General features: G+C 41.5%; 1 protein-coding gene across 1 annotated transcript in view; it reads left to right on the plus strand.

Annotated features, from left to right (window-relative positions):
* The first annotated feature begins 6103 nt into the window (after window positions 1-6103).
* RAMP1 (receptor activity modifying protein 1) overlaps window positions 6104-20334 on the plus strand; it is a 143124-nt gene continuing 128893 nt past the window's right edge. The window contains exon 1 of the mRNA XM_039495524.1: window positions 6104-6465. Coding sequence (XP_039351458.1) covers window positions 6414-6465 — 52 coding nt within the window. The 5' untranslated portion in view covers window positions 6104-6413. The remainder of the gene's footprint in view (window positions 6466-20334) is intronic.

Raw genomic sequence — 20334 nt, forward strand, 5'->3', positions numbered from 1 at the left:
AATATACAAATACAGGTTCCCAGATCAGTGATTGTAATTGTTCTAATTTCTCCACCTTTCTGTGCTAGGTTCCCTCCAATAGGGGTGTTGGGGTTTGGTTTGGTTAATCAGTTAAAACCATGTTTCACCTTAATTTCCCCTGACTAGGAAGAAATATGGAGCCACCGTGTCTCTCTCTCGAACAAACAAGCCTACAGATATTTGGTAATTTCTCATTCCTGGAGTGTTACACTCCTACCACTAGATATAAATAAGGGGAATTGTATAAGGGTATGAATAGCAATCACAAAATCTCACTCATATGATCTAAAATGGTGTCTACTAGGCAGTTTACTGACTTGAACAGGCAAAATAATAAATAAATACACCCCTTTGGTAAGAGTATCCAGATTTCTGCTTGTTACATAAGGGCAGAAGGAAGGTGGAAATCAAGCCTGAAGTGTGTCCTTTGCAGCTAGTTTCCTTTTCAGGTTTTACTTTGGGGCTTAATATTCTTTTCAGCCTTTTTTAAAAATAAAATGAGTATGTTTCCTGTTAACTCTTGAATAATTCTTGCTTATGGGCTCTCTCATCCTCAGTGGCTTTGTCACACTTGGGTAATGGAGTGGAACTCTTCACCCCCTTTCATTTTTGACTCCACCAAGGTCAGTAGTGACCAAAAGTTGTTACAATGTGATGTGGACCATTGAAAATGGCTGTCTTACTTCATCTCCCAGCGTCCACGTCGAAAAGCCTTGCTTGCAATTTATAGTCTCTCCATGGTGGCTAATTATTGTAAATGCTATGGAAATAGAACTACAGTATTCTCTTACCCATGGAGATGGTCCCATGGTTGAGGCACATTGCTTGTGCAGTGCGGACAAGTCTGTTGAGTCTGCTCTGTCTGTTGACTTCTATTACTGCTGAGTGTCGTCCATCTGGCACCTTTCACCAACATCAAATTCTCTTCACACCAAACCCATATACTAATGTGAACGATTCACTGGCCTCTTTACACTCAAGTGCTATTTTGAAAACTGTTTTATAGACGTATTTGGGGAAATTTTATTTTTATTTTTGCACTGCAGCCACGTTTAGTTCAAATATTCAAAAATGGTTTGATTTTATTCTTAAATTGTGGCTGTTGCACTGCTTTTTTCCACAAGTATAACCATGTAAAGATACAAGTACCAATTCTTGTTTTCTTTCAGTATTTCAATTATGAGGTGGTAATCATTTTATTTTGTGTCATTTCACTGTAGATCTGGTGGTTTCTGACTGTTCGAAAACTTTACTCTTTGCTTGTCCTCATGAGCTTGTTCCAGCTCCCATTGAAGTCAGTGGCAACATTTCCATTGGTTTCAGTGGTATATAGTCAAGCCTTTATTTGTTTCTTACAAAAACTGCCTATTTGTTTTTTTTTAAACTAGCCTTTTAATGATGAATTGCTGATTATGTCACTTAAGAGTTTTCTAAATCATAGGCTTTACTGTAGTTCAAAGTAAAACATTCTCACACCTGGTGCAGCTTCATGAATTTCTATGGGAGTGCACATGGTGGTGGTGGTGGATAATTTGATCCATAGACAATATATGGACTGCAGTGAGATGCAAAATAATACGTTATAAAGATCAAATAATTTCATATTCCCAAAACAAATAAACAATTCTTCATTTAATTTGTTTACGTATTTTTTATACTTAAGTTCTTATATGGCTCCCAGAACATCTCACAATTTTTAATATATTTATCCTCACTCACAAGGTAGGGAAATACTATTTATCCCCATTTTACAGATGGAGGAACTAAGGCCCAGGAAGACTAAGCAATTTGACCAAGGCCACACAGGACATCTGTGGCAGTGCAGGGCATTGAACTCTGGTCTCCTAAGTCCTAGGCTAATACTCTAATCACTTCCTTTCTGTGTGCTGTGTATACATAGAGCTTAGCCTTAAATGGTCCATTGATTACTTCCCTGCAGTTTTGTTTTTCTCCAGCAGTTGGCTCAAGTGTTCCATAGCTGATATTTCTAGGTAATATACATAAAAATATCATATTTCAGTGAAGCAGGATTTCTTTAATATTGGAATGTCATTTCTATTTCAGGTATTACTAAGGCACCTATCACTGTGGTTCTTAATTTCCCCTTAGATTTAGGCATGAAAATAGCTATTTAAGCATCCACAGCTTTAGTGTACTGGATGTTTAATAAGCTGTCAGTGCTATGTAAAAAATCTACTCCAAGTTCTTTCCTGAAAACGAAATGTCCATAGTGTGACCTAAGTTTATGCACATATCTTAATATGGAACATACAGAAGCCAGAGCAGATTGTATTTTAATTAGTAAAAAATCTTCTGTTTATCAAAGCTAATTAGCTCTGCAGGTTGTATTAAGTGCTCATTGCTTGGCTAATGAGGACACCAATAAAGTAATGATAGAAAGTTCTTAAAGGTTGTGTCTATGTACAGTATTGTCTGTTTACACACACGTCAACTAAAATGATGTAAACATGATGACAAAACGCTAATGACAAAACTACAGCTGTTAGTATATTGCATTAAAGCAGGCTGCAGGCCGTATGAAATGGTCTAGTGGGCCCGTGTATGGCAGGGGCCATAGGTTGGGCACTCCAGCCCAGGGAAGATGGAGCAGTTCTGTCCTATTGAGAGAGAGCACTTTGGCCTGTAATGGGGTATAGGTTCTGGATCCCTTCCAGGTGTAAGTCTGATCCAAAGATTGCTGCAGTCAATGAAAAGATTCTCTTGACTTCAGTTGGATGATAGACCCCCAATCGTTATTCAATAAGAGAGACCCAACAATGTGTGGTTGTGGTGGGAATTCCCTGTAAGGCAGAACACTAACTACCCTCAGAAACCTCAAAAATGACACAGCTGTAAGGTTGAGTGTTGTGTGACCTTATTTACTGGGAGCTAGCAGGTCTCCTCATATTACAACAGATGGCAGCAGAGCAAAGGATTTTGCTGCCCAAAATAAATTGGAGCTCTTTCCAAGCATCTAACTTTTCTTTTTCCTAAATGAGTGAAACTATGAATGTGCTATTTTTGTGGGCATATATTCACTGTCACCAAAGGCTCTTAAGCAAAGTAAGCTGTCATGAGATAAGGTCCTCATGGATCAGTAACTGGTTAAAAAATGGGGAATAAATGGTCAGTTGTCAGAATGGAGAGAGGTAAATTATGGTTTACCCTAAGGCTCTGTACTGGGACCAGTGCTGTTCAGTGATCTGGAAAAAGGGGTAAACAATGAGGTGGCAAAATTTGCAGATGATACAAAACTACTCCATGTAGTTAAGTCCAAAGCAGACTGTGAAGAGTTACAAAGGGATCTCACAAAATTGGATGACTGGGCAACAAAATGCAGATGCAATTCCATGTTTATAAATGCAAAGTAATGCAGATTGGAAAACATAATCCCAACTATACATATAAAATGACGGGGTCTAAATTAGCTGTTATCCCTCAAGAAAGAGATGTTGAAGTCATTGTGGACAGTTCTCTGAAAACATCCACTCAATGGGCAGTGGCAGTCAGAAAAGCAAACAGAATGTTGGGAATCATTAGGAAAGGGGTAGATGATAAGAAAAAATATATTGCATCCGTATAAATCCATGGTATGCCCACATCTTGAATACTGCATGCAGATCTGGTCACCCCATCTCAAAAGAGATATATTGGAATTGGAAAAGGTTGAGAAAAGGGCAACAAAAATTATTAGAGGTATGGAACAACTTCCATGTGAGGAAAGATTAGTAAAACTGGGACTTTTCAGCTTGGAAAAGAGACAAGTAAGGGTGGATATGCTAGAGGTGTGTAAAATCATGACTGCTATGGAGAAAGTAAATAAGGAAGTGTTTACTCATAAGACAAGAACTAGGGGTTGCCAAATGAAATTAATAGACAACAGATTTAAAACAAACAAAAGGAAGTATTTCACATAACGCATAGTCAACCTGTGGAACTCCTTGCCAAAGGATGTTGTGAAGGCCAAGACTACTACAGGGTTCAAAAAACAACTAGATAAATTCATGGAGGATAGGTCCATCAATGGCTATGAGCCAGAATAGGCAGGGGTGGTGTCCCTAGCCTCTGTTTACCAGAAGCTGGGAATGGGTGACAGATGATGGGTCACAATGATTACCTATTCTGTTCATTCCCTCTGGGGTACCTGGCATTGGCTACTGTCAGAAGACAGGATACTGGGCTAGATGCACCTTTAGTGTGGCCCAGTATGGCTGTTCTTATTTTCTTATGTCACCTACCCTCAACAACAGTTACAGTTTTTACTTGATGCCAGATAAGACACATTTCAATTGAATCAAGGAGAGTATCAGATATGAAAGCCACTATACATTAATATAATTTAGTGACAATGTTTTGCCTATCTTTTTGTTAAAAATGAAGTGGTCTTTGGTTTAAACATTTACCACCAGGGCTCTTCCTTAAGCAGACTATAAATTTTAAATTACAATTTTAAATGTTCTAACAGTGGAGGAAAACTCCTATGCATCATCAGCCTTTACCACCTGGAGGAGCTGTGATTTTTTTTAAAATTGATTTTTTCACAAAAATGGAAAGGACAAAAAGGTAAATGATTTACAATATGTACATGAACACCAGAGTTATGAACTGCCCAGTGAACCACACACTTCACTGGGAACCAGAAGTAGACAATCACATGCTTCAGAGGATCTGAAATCGAATTATGCGGTTTTTCAGCTCCTCAAAGCTACCTGACCAAACAGTACTACATAGACATAACATATTAAGGTACCCGCTTTTCTTTTACACAAATGCAAAGGGTATGTAATTTTTACGGACATGATGTAGCTATCAGGATTTATGCAGGACTCTGAGCCACAGGGCTGGGTTCTACTTAAAAGCGGGATGAGACCGTATGGCCCAATGATTTTAGGTGTAAGAATTCAGTTGTGGTGGTCGAATCATGGTCAGTTATTTACTTGCCAAGGAACAATATTGAATGTGTGCCGCAAGTTTTATACCGCTATTTAAAAAGTGTAGCGATGGCATGGACCTTTATAATAATAGCTGGGAAAAGTGGGCTGTCCTTTGGCCTTTCCCTTTAAAGCTAACATGCCTGAAATGATTATTAGTGAAAGTTATTGATGGTAATGATTATATATCCCGCAACCCTCAAACACCTGGCAGGGGCGGCTCTACCTTTTTGGCCGCCCCAAGCAGTCATGCGTGGGAGGCGCCCCAGAGCCGCGGGAGCAGCGGACCTCCCGCGGGCATGACTGCAGAGGGACCGCTGGTCCCACGTGGCTCGGCTGGACCCCCGCGGCTGCGGACGGTTCGCGGGTCCTGCGGCTCCGCTTGAGCTGCCGCAGTCATGCCTGCGGGAGGTCCAGTCGTCCCGGGGCTCCGGTGGACCTCCCGCAGGCATGACTGCGGCAGGTCCCAGCCTCCCAGCCCCCCGCTGCTCCTCCGCTCGCAGCTGCAGGATGAGCTGGGGCCCCAGCCTCAGCCTTTTGCCGCCCCCTAGATTTTGCTGCCCTAGGCACCAGCTTGTTTTGTTGGTGCCTAGAGCCGCCCCTGACACCTGGAGAGGTGGTAAAATCACAGCTTCAAACTGGCCCTTTCACTTGGGCGCACTGGCAGTGTCCCGATGCCGAAGGAGGTTGGCTATCAATACCGCACGTTGTCAATTGCATCCTCCCGGAAGGAAGTTTGTACAAGTAGGATCACGTTCCCACGTCTTAAAAAGAACAATGAGGTGGCAAAGTGGCAGCCACCTAGGTTGACCAGACAGCAAGTGTGAAAAATCAGGATGGGGGGTAATAGGAGCCTATATAAGAAAAAGACCCAAACTCAGGCTTGTCCCTATAAAATCAGGACAGCTGGTCACCCCCCAGCCCTGTCCCTTGCTGGATTTCCCTTCCAGTATGTACCTGCCTATCAGTCCCTTCGCCTTGTGATGCCTGAGCCCGGTGCTTTCCGCCCGCCCCCAGGCGCTCCTGCTCGCACAGCCCAGGGGGTTGCGCGGCTGATTTTGTGCCTAGTCTGTAACTCGCTGGCTCAGTTGACAGCGTCGGTCAGTCTATTTTTAAAAGCTCAGGTTGTGCTAAACTTAGATCCGCCCATTGCTGTTACCACTCGGCGCTCCCCAGCCAGCGCCTCAGACGGACCCTGCCCGCGGCCAAGGGGGCTGCGGATCGGCTCGCCGGTGGCAACCAAACCAGAGCTTCGCAGGGGTTTTCCCACCCCCCGAAACCCACCTGGCCGCTCGCTCCCCATTTACCTCCCAACCTGGGGGATGTTACTTCGTTCTTAATTACTCGGCAGGCGGGATCTCCCACCTAGCGGCGCCTCTTCCTGCCGATGGGGGTGTTCACACCGGTTCTGTGGCTCGGGAAAAGCTGATCCGAAGTCGGGTTTGTGGCATAATTTGGATCATGGCGCTGGAGCTGACTTTCATCCCGAGACGTTTCCTCTGGTTTCTCCTAGGTGAGTGCCTGCCTCCCTCCCTGTGGTCTCTGCTCCTCGGGACGCGGCGGTAGCGGCGTTTCTCCGTAAAGGAGTTTACACTGGCTCCGAAGCTGCAATGAGGGGAGGCTGAGACCCGCCGATCGCTCCTCACGCGGGAATACGATCCACTATTGTACCAAGGAAACATACACACTCCTCATTCACGGGGCGGGAGGAATTTGCACCAAAGCTCCTAACTGCGCGCTAGGTTTTGTTGGGGTGTGTTGCCAGCTTTCGGGTCCTGGCAACTCCGCGTGTGAGATTCAGGAACAAGTGCGGTGCTTCTGCAGCCCCGTTCGCTGCAGGTTGCTGGCCCGCCGGCTGCTTGGCAGGATTTTTAGCCTCTGGTGACTTCACTGGGTTTTGCTGTTCTCAGGGTGGATCTTAATGCTGAGCTGTTTAATTCGCTTCTTGAGCAAGCAGTAAAACGAGTTCAACAGGCTCACTCAAGGCAAAACCAAACAAACCCTGTTGCGGTTCTCTGGCCGGGTTGTGTGATGAGGTTGTGCGGGCTGAGTCAGAATCTACTAGTAAACCATAATGTGGGGATACAAGAGTAGTCAGTTATTCAACATGTGTAGTCCTGTTCCCAATGCCTACACACTGGCACAACCACAAAGTATTGTCTAGTGGAAACACTGAGAGCTACCTGTTAAATAGTCAGTGAAACAATTTGTCCCCACAGTATGTTTAGGTACAATAGGCAATTGCAAAGACTTTTGAAGGGATAACGCTCAGGAAAACGCGTAGGTCTCTCCTGTTTCTCTACACACTACATGAACCCTTGGCTAGACTGTCCTGCCATCTCTATCCTGACTTAGTAGGGAGTCATGGTATTGAAACCTGGCCACAGGAAAACCTCTCTCTTAACAAATGTGCTATAGAAATACTTTAGTGAACCCACTGAACGTACTGCCCTTCAGACACAGTTGGAATTTTTATGCACATGCAGAAATAATTTTTCTTTTGTCCTAAACACAAATATTTGGTTAGGGGGACCAGATGTCCCGATTTTATAGGGACAGTTCCGATTTTGGGGTCTTTTCCTTATATAGGCTCCTATTCCCCCCCTCCCCCCCATCCAGATTTTTCACATTTGCTGTCTGGTCACCCTATATTTGATACCATTCTCATTTTACATTATGCATTGTCACTTAGTGAAGTTACAATCATCTACTTTAACTGCAGTCAGAGTGTGAAAAGGTCTGTGTTCTATTTTGAAAGCATATAATGAAAGCAGCGTCTCTATTTAAATAGAGATTAAAATTAAATAACATGAAATTGAACCTAAATGTTTAACTTGGCTCCCAACCTGTCAGCTGGTAATGTCACCCAGATCAATCTGCTTTAGATGTCCTTTTCTACTTGAAGGAAGGTCTGCTTTCTAAAGCAGGCTATGGTTACAGTTCTTTCTGTTGTAAAAATTTCTCAAAGATTTATAAATGGATTGTTCTATAGTTGTCTTCCCTATGTCTCTATTTCTGACATATATGCATTTAGAGGGCCCAACTGGAATGACCTATTTTGAGAAATGTTTATCCCATTAAGACTGGGATTCCATAGCATATAATTCATTTTAAGACTGTCTCTTTAAAATTAGTTTGTCTGGCAATTCTTTCTGTTTCTTGCTTAATTATTTTCTTGTGGCATCATGTGTCTCCATGTGTTTGTTAACAGAATTACAGATGCAACAGGTAGAAACTTGTCTGTTATTTGGCCATAAGTGCTTGAAAGTCTGTGGCAAAAAGCTTTGAAGAATAATCTATCTGGTATTCTTTGTAATAATGAATATATTTATTTTAGATTACTTAAATATTCAGAGAAAAGCCATATTAGAATCATTGTGATACTGACTTGAAATGCAAAAATCTTGAGGAAATGTACATTTCCGTTTTTCCTGCCTTCAGTTCTTCCTTGTTGTTTTCCTTTGAGAACCACAGTAAATAATGTTTTGCGCTGTCTTATCTGTACAGTGTAATTAACTATTTACCACTTTTTAGCTTGTGACTATTCACAAGGAAATAGTAGACAGCACAAGTTAGGCAAAACTTATTCTCCATGTTTAGTTTTAGAGACATCCTCATTGTACATGACTAAATAGTAAGTTATCCTATTCAGAAACTATGGTATAAACAATAACATTATTGCCCATACATAGTCATTCTCATTTACAATTGTTCTGATGCTTTATTTTAGACTAGAAATCTGCTTGTCAGTCTTTATTAAAGCTGGTGGTAAGAAGACTGCCAATAATGTGTTGGCTGCAGCTTTGTTTTATATTCTAGAAAATCTTAAATTGAATATTATGACAACATAAATTGGTCAAATCAGTGACAGCACTAGGCATGTGTTGCGCCCAATCATACAAAGTGCTGAGCCTCTAATTAACTTCACTCCATCTCACGGAAGTGGACCTACACATGTCATTTATTATTCTACAGTTAGCATTGCCCTTAGGTAAATCATCCTGGCCATAAAGTCACCAGTCTAGATAACTGATTGAAAAGCCTCAGGTCCACTGTGTAAAACCTGCCTATACTGTGCAATAAACAACAGCTTCAGTAATAATTTGTTCAGTTCCCAGGTATTATCTCTTGGTTATGCTCATGGTGCAAATATATTGGATTCCTTTGTTGCACATATTTATGATATTTGTCTCTGCTCTGTTAGATGGAGGGTGTGGTAGTGTACGGCAATTTAAGCATTGGTTTGGAAATACCTTTACTACATATGTAATGTGACACCTTGACTGTGGGGATGGAACTTGGGACCTCTGGATTCAAAAGCATCTGAGCCCCGATTGCCTGAGCTAAAAGATCCAGCTCTGCTATCTGAAAACCAGTAGCTGACTTGTAAAACTACGTTGGGAAGCTCTCCCAGCTGTGTAAACATAGGTTACACGCAGCAGCATAGGTGCAAATCCTGGCAGGATCAACTCAGCCCTTCTTTCCGTGGCAGATACATTTGAGCCCAATGCAGATGATTGCTCAGGTGTCATTCAGATATGAGCCCTTACAAAACAGTAGCGACCAGAACACTGACTCTCTAAAAATAATCTCACTCAGCAGATCTGATACCGGTTTGTATCCTGAGGCAACTGTTTACAGTAGTGATAAAAATAAGCTTTTATTATCCATCCCGCAGAAATAACATAGCTATGAGAAAGTGAATTGTGTTCTCTCTGGACTGTGTACCATTACCAGTAATACAGGTTATGCAGGCCCAATTCGTCCCTCAGTTACACCTGCACAACTCCATGTAAACATTTATGGGGCTGGACAAATGTAACCTTGGGTAAAATTCGACCTGCAGAATCTTTATTACTAGCGATGATGGATGAGCCAGAAATAATTCAACTTGACTCAGATACCAGGTGGAGATTACAGGGCTGGCAGTTATGGGGGGGAAATTGTTTTACAGTACTTGTAAACTGAGCAAATGTGCTTTGCAAATCATTGAGACACGATAACATGACTCCCGCCTGATGCTGTTTCTACAATGTCACTTTAAAAACAGGATCGTCCCTATTTTGCACTGATACAAAAAAGGCAGGATTTTTCTTTTTGTTTTGTTTTACTAAGAAAAAGGTTCTTGTTTGGATTAATGGCCAAATTTCTCCTCCCCCTCACTATTGTACACTGTACCAGGTGGCTGCTGCATTCCAGAGGTACTGCCCGTATGTGCTCGCCAGTTGCTTGAGATCTTTTAAAGTGAAGGGTGGTGGACAAACGTATCAGTATAAATAGGTGAGAGAGGAATACTGGATGGTATAAAGGTTTTACTGGCCTGAGTTTGGGGTGGCTGCATGCCTCACAAATAAGTTCTGCAGAGCATCCCAAACAAGTGCTTGGTACCATAGTGCTCCATCATGTATTCTGTAAAAAGGTCACAATTAAAAGATTAGAAACCTTTAAAAGTGACCTAAAATGGCTCATCTGAACATATAAATATCATGACTCTGAAATCAATTCACCTCTGGACCTTCCATGGGTAGAACCAAGTTCTATGTGCACCACTAAGAGTTAGGAATGTTGGTATAAAACTGACATTTCTAGCAATTCAGGGTTGTTGGGGTATTTAACTTTAATCTTTCACTGAGTCCTCAGACTAATCATAGAATCTCAGGGTTGGAAGGAACCTCAGGAGGTCATCTAGTCCAACCCCCTGCTCAAAGCAGGACCAATTCCCAACTAAATCATCCCAGCCAGGGCTTTGTCAAGCCTGACCTTAAAAACCTCTAAGGAAGGAGATTCCACCACCTCCCAAGGTAACCCATTCCAGTGCTTCACCACCCTACTAGTGAAAAAGTTTTTCCTAATGTCCAACCTAAACCTCCCCCTCTGCAACTTGAGACCATTACTCCTCGTTCTGTCATCTTCTACCACTGAGAACAGTCTAGATCCATCCTCTTTGGAACCCCCTTTCAGGTAGTTGAAAGTAGCTATCAAATCCCCCCTCATTCTTCTCTTCTGCAGGCTAAACAATCCCAGTTCCCTCAGCCTCTCCTCATAAGTCATGTGCTCCAGCCCCCTAATCATTTTTGTGGCCCTCCGCTGGACTCTCTCCAATTTATCCACATCCTTCTTGTAGTGTGGGGCCCAAAACTGGACACAGTACTCCAAATGAGGCCTTACCAGTGCTGAATAGAGGGGAATGATCACATCCCTCAATCTGCTGGAAATGCCCCTACTTATACAACCCAAAATGCCATTAGCCTTCTTGGCAACAAGGGCACACTGTTGACTCATATTCAGCTTTTCGTCCACCGTAACCCCTAGGTCACTTTCTGCAGAACTGCTGCCCAGCCATTCGGTCCCTAGTCTATAGCAGTGCATGGGATTCTTCCGTCCTAAATGCAGGACTCTGCACTTGTCCTTGTTGAACCTCATCATATTTCTTTTGGCCCAATTCTCTAATTTGTCTAGGTCCCTCTGTATCCTATCCCTACCCTCCAGCGTATCAACCACTCCTCCCAGTTTAGTGTCATCTGCAAACTTGCTAAGGGTGCAGTCCACACCATCCTCCAGATCGTTAATGAAGATATTGAACAAAACCGGGATATGTAATGGGGATGGGGGAAGAGAGACATTTTACATCAGAGGGAAAGAAGGAAACTCTTTTTGTGACAGGTTGACTTAAAAATACATGACAGCTGCTCAAGTATGTGCAATTTTAGACAGGCCTGATAGAGATGGATTAGTGAGCAGAGCACAGGTGAAATGGCTCAAGGTTATGTGCTAACTGCAGTTTATTACATGGGTATTATATCTACAGACGCACAGAAAGAGGTAATGTGAAACAGGTACTTCTGTTACACAAACACACCAGGATGATCATGATCATATTCCCACTTTTTCCCTGTAACTTTTTAATACCACAGATTAATAGATTCTAAAGCCAGAAGGGATCATTATGATCATCTAGTCTGACCTCCTGCAAAACCCAGCCATAGAATCACAACCAGTATTTCTGCATGAAGACGATAACCTCTGAGCTGTAGCATATCTTTTAGAAAGAGATCTATTCTTGATTTAAAGACTTAAAGTGATGGAGAATCCACCAGATCTCTAGGTAAGCTGTTCCACTGGTTAATTACCCTTATAGTTAGAATCGGGAGGCCTTGTTTCCTATAGACTTCCTACAGATGAAATTTAAAAAACAAAAATAAAATAGGTTCAGTTCTTAAAAATAAAAACATCTCTGGAATGTAACCATTCCAGTTTACATATTACATCAATAGCTCCCAGTTCTGTACAGTTAAATAAAGTGGTGATTGCAGTTGATTGTGCACTGATGGGGCAGTAGCCTGCTTAACATCAACTAGCAGGAATCTGCTGGGCTTTGAGCAATTTAATGACATCAATTAACTCTGCAATGTTGTTGAACTAAATATCTGTTAAATACTGATACGTTAATCTCTTCTGTGTAAGTGCCCTGTAGATTGTGGATGACTAACAAATACCATGACCTGCAATGAAATTAGAAGCCTTGTAAATTATCATTAGGAATGGGACTGACACTTTTCAGACTTTCAGCTGCAGTAAAATCAATTATAGATTTTCTAATTATAGATTTGAGAAGATCTTGGAATTTATGAAAATGCAGATTCTGATTTATTATTAAACTGTAGCAAGTTCTTTTTACCATAGCAACTGGCTATAGATCTGAAACCAGACCTTGGGATATTATGTATTTAAATGAAAATGATTTATATTCACTTATGACAGAGAAATAGTTTTAGTAGAGCTGGTTGAGAAATAATTTTTTTCCTGCTAAATTTTTTTGACAAAAAATGAAAAAAAAAATAGAACATTTTGGGGGTTTCATCAAAAAAAGAAAAAACTGGAAATTGAATCTTTCTTTTTTTGCTTTGAAGTTTTTCATTTTTGACAAAAACCTAATTTTTTTAATGTGGAAATTTTTGGCAAAAATGCGTTTTGTTAAAAAAACCATTTGGGGCGGGGGAGTGAAAGGGGAGAGGGATAATTTTTTTTTTTTACCAGCTCTAATTCTTAATTTTAAAAAAAAGGAGATACAGTACTCTGGCTGGTAGAATAGTATCAATTACTATATTCAATATATTTCATGGCTATTCATCAAACTGTTTGTTCTGTTAATGCTTTATGAGATATTTGACCAACTTTACATCTGAATAGAATTCAGCAAGTTGGTTATTCTCTGATTACCACTGAAATTTTCTAGTGATATATTTGTGAATATGAATTCCTGCTGTTTGACTAGCCCTTGGTTCAGTGTAGTCTTTTTGTGCAGACCACATTTTCACCCCAAAATCTCTCCATATTGGGGTATATTGTACATGTTTAAAACACTGTTTCCCAATGTCCTTATGCAAAAACCACCACATTGCACATCTTTACACGGTTGTGACTTCCATATGTTTGTTTTTCCTGAAATTCGCTTGATACTTTTTGTAAAACTAATCTAGTTTTGAAAACTAAGTCGACATCTGTCAGTTCTACATTTCAGTGACTAGCATTAATCAGTCTAGATTTTTGGCATCATATTCTTTGTTTACATTTTAAAAACAACTCCAAAGCATGAATTTAGCGCTGGCAATAGGTGCCAGAGTGAATGCGACAGAAACTGAAGTCCTCTCTTTATCTGTAAAACAGAAGCATCCTGTTCTGACCAGATCCCTTTTAGGTCTGAAATAACAATTGTATACATTCAAGCCTTGGCTTTCTTCTGCCAACTGCGATGGTTGTTAACAAAATGTGGACATAAGGAAGTAGAATGAGATCACTAGCTCGTTTCATATAGAGCAACAAACAGGCATTTGGTGGTGATACTGTCAGGTCTGATTTGGTCTAGGGGTTGGTGAAGAAAATGGAGTTAAACTTTGGCCAGATTCTCAAACTGCACAAAACCTAGGGCAAGTTTAAAAATCATTTTTTTCTAGTAGTTTAATCAAAGGTGAGTCAATTTAAAAAAAAAAAAGCCAAGCTGTGTGTTAAGGAGAGAACAATCCCAATATTGTTTTTTTTGTTTTGTTTTGTTTTTTTATGCCAAACTTCCCCTTCCTCTCTCTGTTCCTTTCTATAATCTATTTCTAGTTGGTTTTCACTCTGACTGGTTTCTGATCCATTTTATACCCATTTTTTGTCTACTTCTCCCGCACCTCCCCACTGTCTATCCTTAACAGAATGTGAGCCTAGTAACACTCAAGTCAAACTGTCAAACCTTTAATGTTCAAGTGGGTTCAAAATAAGTTTGCCCATCCTTTGTCATCAGTCCTTTGAGCCATCTGTTGCTGTTGTATCAAATTCAGAATGGGCATAATTTTTGTTAGCTATCTAATATTTTATTATATGGCTCCCATTACTACAGTATCTGAGCACATCACAATCTTTAATGTATTTATCCTTGTAACACTTCAGTGTAGTGGGGAAGTGATGTTATCCCCATTATATAAATGGGAAACTGAGGCACAGATGGAGACTTGCCCCAAGGTCACACAAGAAGCATATGGTGGAGTAGGGAATTGAACCCAGTCCTAGGCTAGCACGCTAATCATTGGACCATCCTTCCTCTTTTTGCTAGTCTTACAAAGCTGAGTTTATAAAACAAAACAATATGAAAAAACTAACCACACAATGACCTGTCCTCTGAGCAAAGATGAATCCTGATACTGCAATGTGTGTGTGACCTTACCCCTCCCCCCATCGACTGTTATATGCATTTTAATAGGGGTTGAGGGCCCTCACTACCTCACAGGATCAGCTCCATCATTTGGAGGACTAAGACATGGACCAGTACAATTATAAATTGGCTTGAGACCTTCAGCCAGTCAGGTAGCTGGAATGGATGTATGCAATAAAATGGTTTGGCTGAAAGCTTCAATCTTATTGGTTTCACAGAACTGTCTTCAGCCAATCAGTGATCTCCCAAGAAACACATACTGAGACCTGATAGCTGAGATGCTCAACAAAATTCAGTTCTTGAAAAGGCCAATTAATATTTTACAACGCCAATATCTACCATTTACTGTATCCTCTTTAGCAAAAACAGTGGTACTGAAAACACCATAGGTGAATTCATCCAGGCTGTCAGGGGAAGTGGAGCTTGCTGTAGCTTTATTTGATGGGTCCTTCGGTACTATTTGTGAATCAGTTGCCATCATTTCTTATTTGTATTGCAGTAGCTGGTGGTTAAAAAATATCCAGGACCCACTACCACAATATTGTTTTGCATTTCAGATCCTTCAGCTAAATATGAGAGTTTCAAATTACCTTATTTTTCATATTAAGGACTGGAGATGCCAAGTACCTGTGTTTTCCAGCCTGCTACCTTGAAACTAGTATATTTAAAATCATATATCAGAATTAAGGGAATGGATCTGGCAAGAGCCCTGTTAAATGAAGCCATTGCACACAATCCTGTATCTTTATTACGTAGAGAAAAAAATAAATAGCTAAATCCATCCAGGAATAACTGAAATTTCTTTCCAGGTTTGGATATAACAACAACAATAAAATTCAAATATCCATTTGGTTTCAGTGTTGAAATACATTGCCCCCTGAAAAGGAAGATACAGATTATACACCAAGCTGATGTAGACACTCCTACAAGAATTTATATCAATTTAGATACAGCTAGAATTGTATTAATTCTCCTCTCCAGAGATTCTTGTCTTTGAGTCAGCCCACAGCCAGAGACATAGAAAATGGGAAGGTTTTATCGGCTGTAGAGATGGATGAATAGTCCAGGGAAAAAAAAGTGTGGAACTTGTAAAGGAGTTCATTTCGCTCAGGTTTGTGTTCCATATTTTTGTTCACTGTCAGAAAAACAGTCAAGTGTTTCAGTTTTGCTGGCAAACATATTCGTGGAAAGTGAATTTCAAAGTTGGATGCATACGTGTTTCTGGGAAATAAAATGAAAATGAAAACCTGCAAATATTTACATGAGAGAGGGCTTGTGCACTTCTCTGTCTGAGGAACAGAAATAAGGCTGGGGGATTTATTAGGTTAGTCACTAGCTAAGATTTTGAATGTTTGTGAATAATCAAGAGTAAAAAATATCGAACATATTTGTCCAATGCATTTGACCATCCAGGACATTTGAGAAAGTTATGATTGGTCTTCTCTCATGTCTCCTGAGTGCAGAAAAGAGGATAACGTAGCTGAAAAATGTATTCTGTCTGAATTATTCATTGACTCTAATTGGCAATATAACAGTCAACAGCTGCTAGCCAGATCCAACATTCTAGTATAGCTGGTTAAATTCTCACCTCTAGCCAGAGCCTCTCACAACTGGTTCAATACCACAGTAAAAGAACAGTTAAAGGAAGGGAAGAAGAGCAGTCTCCTGGGGGCTCTGAAAACTCACTGTATTATCACATCTAACAGGAATGACCTTTATCAGAACACGTCTTCCACAGTAAATTGACCTGGTCTAGATTCCTACGTATCAGAGCACGTGTCCCAGCCAACTCAGAAATGGTTTAAGCTAACAGAAGTGAGAGCAGTGTCTTCCTTAGGATTCCCACAGTGAGTCAAAGCAGGAACTGTGCCTTCATTAGTATTTGAATAGCACCTAGCACTTGAACTGGAGAGTAATTTTCCATCAACATGATTTTTTTCAACAGAAAATGTTGTTTTACTTTCTCTCTTTTTTTTTTCTGGAACTTTTTGATGATTTTTCTCAAACAAAATCAAAATGATTTTTTTTCTGTCAGCTTGATATGAAACTGTATTAACCTAGAGTGAAGCCCTGGGAGTTGTAGTTCAGGTGCTTCATGCTCCTACTCTCAATTATAGGGCTACTTGGACGGACTATATCTCCCATGATGCACTGAGCAGTGTGGTGCAGCATGGGAGTCCTATGACTGTAGTAAAGCTTGAGAGATGTAATCCGGCCAGGGAGCCTGGCCTATAAGGAAGAATGAAGGCATGAGGCACCACTCCATCACAGGTGGATGCAGTTTAGGGTGACCAGACGTCCCGATTTTATCGGGACTGTCCCGATTTTTGCTTGTTTGTCCCACGTTCCGACCAATGTTAGGTCAGGACACTGGACAAACAAACAAAGGCTCCGGAGCCCGGAAGGGCTCGTGCCCTTCCCTGCTCCGACTCCGCCTCCTCCTTCCCCCATTGGATCCCTCCCCAAATCCTGATCATCAAAGATCTCCAACCTATCATTAAAGATGATCCCTCACTCTCACAGATCTTGGGAGACAGGCCAGTCCTCGCTTACAGACAGCCCCCAACCTGAAGCAAATACTCACCAGCAATCGCACACCATGCAACATAAACACTAACCCAGGAACCTATCCTTGAAACAAAGCCTGATGCCAGCTCTGTCCACATATCTATTCAAGTGACACCATCATAGGACCTAATCACATCAGCCACGCCATCAGGGGCTCGTTCGCCTGCACATCTACCAAGGTGATATATGCCATCATGTGTCAGCAATGCCCCTCTGCTATGTACATTGGCCAAACCGGACAGTCTCTACGCAAAAGAATAAATGGACACAAATCTGACATCAGGAATCATAACATTCAAAAACCAGTGGGAGAACACTTCAACCTCTCTAACCACTCAGTGACAGACTTGAAGGTGGCAATTTTGCCACAAAAAAACTTGAAAAACAGACTCCAAAGAGAGACTGCTGAACTCAAATTAATATGCAAATTAGATACAATTAACTTAGGTTTAAACAGAGACTGGGAATGGTTGGGTCATTACACTAATTGAATCTATTTCCCTATGTTAAGTTCTCCTCACACCTTCTATGGGTCATCTCAATTATCACTTCAAAAGTTTTTTTTCCTCCTGCTGATGATAGCTCATCTCAATTGATTAGACTTTTCCTGTTGGTATGCATACTTCCACCTTTTCATGTTCTCTGTATGTATAAATATCTCCTGTCTCTGTGTTCCATTCCATGCACCCAAAGAAGTGAGCTGTAGCTCACAAAAGCTCATGCTGAAATAAATTTGTTAGTCTCTAAGGTGCCACAAGTACTCCGGTTCTTTTTAAATTTAGTAGCTCGTATGGTCATTTTCCACAACAGACAGTGGTCACCAATAAAAAGTCAGCATTAGCCTATAGCTCTTCTGGAATGGTCTGGGGGAGCAAAGCGCTTCCTTTTACTTGAATAGGAAACAAGCTGCACAATGTGGTAATGGTTGGCAAATGCTGACTTTTTAATGGCAGCCACTGGAATTTCTTGTCCATGTCTGTTGCATGCATGGAAGAAAATGGGTTCTATATCTGGTGGCCAGAAGATTTTAATGTTCTTGTGTGTGCACATGTATTTCTGTATGCAGGCTAGTGGATAAAGTTTTAGCTTCAGTGGAGCTGTGCAGTCTACATCAACTAAGAAACTGGTCCTCTGTTTCTTTCTCTGAATTAAAATTCCCATTTGAGGGAGATAACAAATTGTTTTGTTTAAATGGTGAATTCTTTTCTAATGTAAAGTTTCTAATCATCATACAACAGAACTTGGCTATTGAATGTCAATATTGTTATGGCTGAACTTGTTTTAACTTGGCTTTTTGAACACACACCATTTTGGATCAGGTATTTAGAAAATATTGCAAAGAATTCTGAGCTTCGTTTTCAGCCATGGTTGTTTCCTATAGGAAACAAGGCCTCCCAATTCTAACTATAATGGTAATTAACTGGTGGAACAGCTTACCTAGAGATCTGGTGGATTCTCCATCACTTTAAGTCTACCTAGTGTGAATGAAATGCTTTCCGGTCACCTTCTATGTTAGAATCCATGTGTTAGCCTGTTTTGAAGGAGTCCATTTCCCCTTCCATGCGCACGAGCCTTATCCTGGCACATTTCCTTTGCTGGAAGGAGATTCTCCCATTAAAAGGAGAATTCAGGGTGGGTTCAGAACATGCAGCCAAACCTACAGCTGGAAGAGGCCCCTCCATGGCAGGGACAGGCTGTGCTGTGTGTGAGATTCTTTCTGCTCAGGCTCCCATGTCATGTGGTGTGGAGTGCGAACTGCTTTGTGCTGACTGGGCAGTCTGGAAATAACCGGAGTTCCCTGTGTTCGGACTTCAGCCATTTTTATCCATGTCCTCATGCACTGGGGTTATCCCTGCTGCATCTGGGGCACATTGCAAGTTCCTCCTGGCTCTTGCATAACTGGAAACCTCCATCTGCTATTCTGTTACCTCTACAAAAACAAGTATCAGAGGGGTAGCCGTGTTAGTCTGGATCTGTAAAAGCAGCATGCATGCATCCGACGAAGTGGGTATTCACCCACAAAAGCTTATGCTCCAATACGTCTGTTAGTCTATAAAGTACCAGAGGACTCTGCCGCTTCTGCAAAAACATTGACTTATAGAACTGGAAGGGACCTCGAGTGGTCATCTAGTCCAGTCCCCTGCACTCATGGCAGGACTAAGTATTATCTAGACCATCCCTGAGAGGTGTTTGTCTAACCTGCTCTTAAAAATCTCCAGTGATAGAGATTCCACAACCTCCCTAGGCCATTTATTCCAGTGCTCAACCACCCTGACAGTAGGAAGATTTTCCTAATATCCAACCTAAACCTCCCTTGCTACAATTTAAGCCCATTGTTTCTTGTCCTATTCTAAGAGGTTAAGAAGAACATTTTTTCTCCCTCCTCATTGTAATAACCTTTTATGTACTTGAAAACTGTTATCACGTCCCCCCTCAGTCTTCTCTTCTCCAGACTAAACAAACATTTTTTTTATCTTTTCTCATAAGCCATGTTTTCTAGACCTTTAATCATTTTTGTTGCTCTTCTCTGGACATGCCCTAGACACATCTCTAGACACATCTCCAATGTCCCTCCCTACTCCCCATCCACATTTCATCTGAACCCATTCAGCTAACGTGATCTGAAGCTATATGTGGCAGCTGTGGGGGCAAAGGCCCTTACACTACTTTTTATTATTGCATCAGAGATCTTAATGGCCTCTGGGTAACTGGCTAGGCACAGGCTGGGCAGCTTCTCCGGGCTCTGGTTGGCATTGGGCGTCGGCAGGTCAGGCCAGTCCGCTGTAGGTCGCTGGGGTCTTCCAACCGGGAGCTAGGTCAGAGGCATCTGGCCTCTGCGGCGGCTGCTCCTCGAGTGAGCTCTGGGGTCAGGCTTTTATACTTCCTGTCCTACACCTTGACGTCTGGGGGGCGGGCGCAGGACTCGCTGGCTCCACCCACTCTGGTGTTGGGAGGGGCTCATCCCTCTCCGGGCGGCGGGGAACCACACCGCCTCACTACACTGTCACAAACTGCAAATGAGTATTTTCAAGCCTTGCAGACAGTGACAAAATGAAATGGCTGCTTCTGTAGTTGAGAAGTCACATAGGTCAGAAGAAGAGAGATCTGAGTCCATCCACA

Source organism: Mauremys reevesii, linkage group 11, assembly GCF_016161935.1.
Source record: "Mauremys reevesii isolate NIE-2019 linkage group 11, ASM1616193v1, whole genome shotgun sequence".
In the NCBI taxonomy this organism is placed as follows: Eukaryota; Metazoa; Chordata; order Testudines; family Geoemydidae; genus Mauremys; species Mauremys reevesii.